This window comes from Capsicum annuum, chromosome 11 (assembly GCF_002878395.1).
Source record: "Capsicum annuum cultivar UCD-10X-F1 chromosome 11, UCD10Xv1.1, whole genome shotgun sequence".
Classification (NCBI taxonomy): domain Eukaryota; kingdom Viridiplantae; phylum Streptophyta; class Magnoliopsida; order Solanales; family Solanaceae; genus Capsicum; species Capsicum annuum.
The window spans coordinates 37715680-37718955 of record NC_061121.1 but is presented as its reverse complement, the minus strand read 5'-3'; the positions used below and the strand labels follow the sequence as shown (position 1 = coordinate 37718955).

The 3276-nt window shown below is 39.1% G+C and overlaps 1 protein-coding gene across 1 annotated transcript; it reads right to left on the bottom strand.

Moving 5' to 3' along the window:
• Window positions 1–1462: 1462 nt before the first annotated feature.
• Window positions 1463–3227, bottom strand: LOC107848529 (serine carboxypeptidase-like 50). Its single transcript, XM_016693318.2, has one exon. The coding sequence runs from the start codon at window positions 3137–3139 to the stop codon at window positions 1787–1789; it is 1353 nt and encodes a 450-aa protein (XP_016548804.1). The 5' UTR covers window positions 3140–3227; the 3' UTR covers window positions 1463–1786.
• Window positions 3228–3276: the final 49 nt, after the last annotated feature.

Genomic DNA, 3276 nt, shown 5'->3' with positions numbered 1-3276 from the left:
GCAGAAACTTTCTTCTTTGATCTTGTTTTGAGCAAAAGTATTCCCCCACTAGATCATGAATTTGCTAGTTTTTTACCATGCAATTGGAGAATGCCTTAGAAACCATTACTAAGCTACTAGAAATTAGATCCATCAACTAACCTCAAATCTTCTTTCCTCACTACATTGAACGAAACCTTTGGCTATCCAGAGTAACATCAACCTGGATATTCTAATTTTTGCATCCTCTCCAAGTATTCACGCAGACAGAAGACTACGTCTTCAAATGAACTGGTAAATAGTAATAACTTTACTGCCAAGCTGCTTTCGTTTTCAACTACACCAACATGGGACTCCCAAGTTATTTGCACTTCCACACTACTCTGAAACGTTCGTTTCTTTGTTTGCAATGATTACGCCAATCAAGACAACTGTAAGAGGCAGTCCATAACAATATTGTGCAACTTGTAGCCCAAAGCCTAGAGTTCAGGGAGCAAGTTTCTTTTGCAAATACTTCTGCAACAATTTCCAACTCTCATCTGCCATCAGGAATCGAAGACAATAAGGATCACTATGTCGCATGACTTCCTCTGCCACTTGTTTAAGTCGACTCTTAATTAATTCCCTGCCTCAACTTCCCATATACCATCCAAGAAAATGATATATCTTTTGCCTATCAGACATTTGTGCATCATATCAACTATATCATCACTGAGGATGCACATGGTGAGTAGCACCTGTGACATGCCCAAAGATATCAACATCAAATCAATAGAAGAATCTTAATATCTTAGTAGCCAAAGTTATCTCCCTAGACCAGGCGTGCCAGCAATAGATGTAATATCCAAATCCTCCGTTTCTCTAGTCAGTGGATGAATTAGCTTCTCAGCATCATCCTCAAGCCCCACAGGGCCCTATTCAGTTAGTTCATCGTCTAGGAGTTGGAGTATTCTCATTGACATTAACGTCCTCCATCCTAATAAGCTTTGATCCATTTTCTGATTGTTTGGGTGGAAATGCTTGATTAACATTAATAAGAGCAATCACATGGTCATCTCCTGTAAGCTACAAAAACTAAAAATTTGTGGAGGACGAAACATAAAGATCAGAAAAAGAAATGGTGCAAACAAAGGTAACACTCCAGTTAGACGTCATACAAAACCTAGGAACTCCTAGATGCATAATTTGCAATAGGTATGCAACTCGCATTATGCAAATAGTTTTGGAAAGACCCTTTTCTTCCAACGAAGCCTCACAATAATATTCTCAACATGCCGATGACTAATATTTATTCTTCCAAACAATTAGAATAACTTAACATTACATAAATAATTTCTGTCTTAGCCAAACTACAAATTACTCTCTCTCTCTCTCTCACACACATATTATTTTTTTTTTCCTAAAGAAAATTATCCACAATCAATTTAGTCACAATTAAGTAAGCCAAGGAAATGAAATACAAGCAAATATATGAGACCAGTCCTACCGAAAAAGAAAGATACTTGTCAACTCATTATCTTGTAACTGTAATTACATTAAGCAAGAAAATCTAGGACCTGAATCCAAGGAGCTATTTAGCTATGATCATGAGAATAAAATAGAGAATTAATGAGATCACAAAAGAAAACACTTAAAAGGAGTGTTAAACAACTCTAGAAGGAGGAACGGACACTATGATCTCTTACAAAGTTAAAAACAACAATTACCTTGCTAGATCCTAAAGTACAACAACAACATCATACCCAGTGTAGTCCCACAAAAGTAGGGATGCAACACTAGGACTTCCGGAGGAGTCACCCATCCTATACTAAAGTACATTAGACAAAGAGGTGGACAAGTTTTCAATATGATGATTAGCAAAAAGTCCCTTTTCGAGGACCCAATCTTCAATCATGGCCTGAGAATTCAACGGTTGATCATGTGGAACCAAATGCCCAGAATTCAATACCACAACATGGCTTAAGTTCCCCCATTTCTGCACATACCCTGCTAGCTCACCATTAACTGTCCAAATTTTTCTATCTGCTTCCAAAAACTTGTCAATTCCCTCCCACTTCATTCTCTTCACCCATGCCTCGGTTGACACTAAGCCAACTCTCAAATCCAACTGACCTTCATACAACAAAACTTTAGTATTCTTGACGAGAAACTCCACCATATACTTCACACTCTTCATCAAATCCTCGTGCAGTGCTTTCCTCACCACCTTACTGCACACCTCGAAAACAATAGTTTCGTTCACTCCTAATGCCCTTTTTACCTCAACATCGTTCAGAAACTCGGCAACCAAATAGTTTTGGTATGGCTTGTGCCTTCTAATGTTATACAAAGTTGGCATTCCGGACATCTTTTGTAACGTGTTCAAGACTTCACTTCTAGCATTTGTTGCTTCACTCCAATTCCCATTCTTCGCCAACGAAATCGCCTTTTCTTGAAGCGACTTTAATCGTCTCTTTTGTTTGTCATTTACCAATCCAAAGTAATACGCATTAGCAGCATGAGTAGCCACTTGGCTTATCGGATCAGTTAGTCCATTACCAATAACAACTCCAACCAAATTGACCTTACTACGAACAGGCAACCGGGCATTTTTCTTCAATACATGATATCCAATTGCTGGCACATATTTGCCAGCATAACTCTCACCCGTGATGTAAATAGCCCGATTCTTGAACAATGCATTCATCTTAATAAACTTCTTGATCGCGATATATAAATGCTTCGCCACGTCTTTTTGGTTCCTCGGAATTTCTTCAGGTGTTGAAGCAATGCTAAAGCCAACACCAATGGGATTATCAAGAAAAAGGAGTCCAAATATTCGATTCCAAGATTCCCGATTACGAGTGAGCGTGACATGTTTGGCGTTATGACTGTGAGAAGACGAGACGCGCCAGGGGCCTAGTTCATAGAAGTTTCCGAGCATAGAAGAGCATCCAGGTCCACCTTGAAGCCAAATGAGAATTGGAGTTTGAGATAAAGGTGCGGTAGGATTTCGGGCTTCGTAGAATGTGTAGAAAATGGCGGAGTTGGTGGTGGAGTTTACGGAGAGATAGCCCGATTTCGTGGGGAGAGATTGTTTAGGGAGTGGAAGGGATGCAATGATTGATGATGAAGTAATTGAGTAGTGAAAGATGAGAAATGAGAGGAGTTTGAAATCCATTATTGGCAAATCTTGATGGAGTGAGTGTAGAGAAGGGGGCACTAAAGTATCGAAGAAATAAAGATTCCACGAAAGATGGGAAAAAGGAAGGGAATAATAATAGGAAAAAAGTTTACCGTAATTAAGTCTACTCCCTT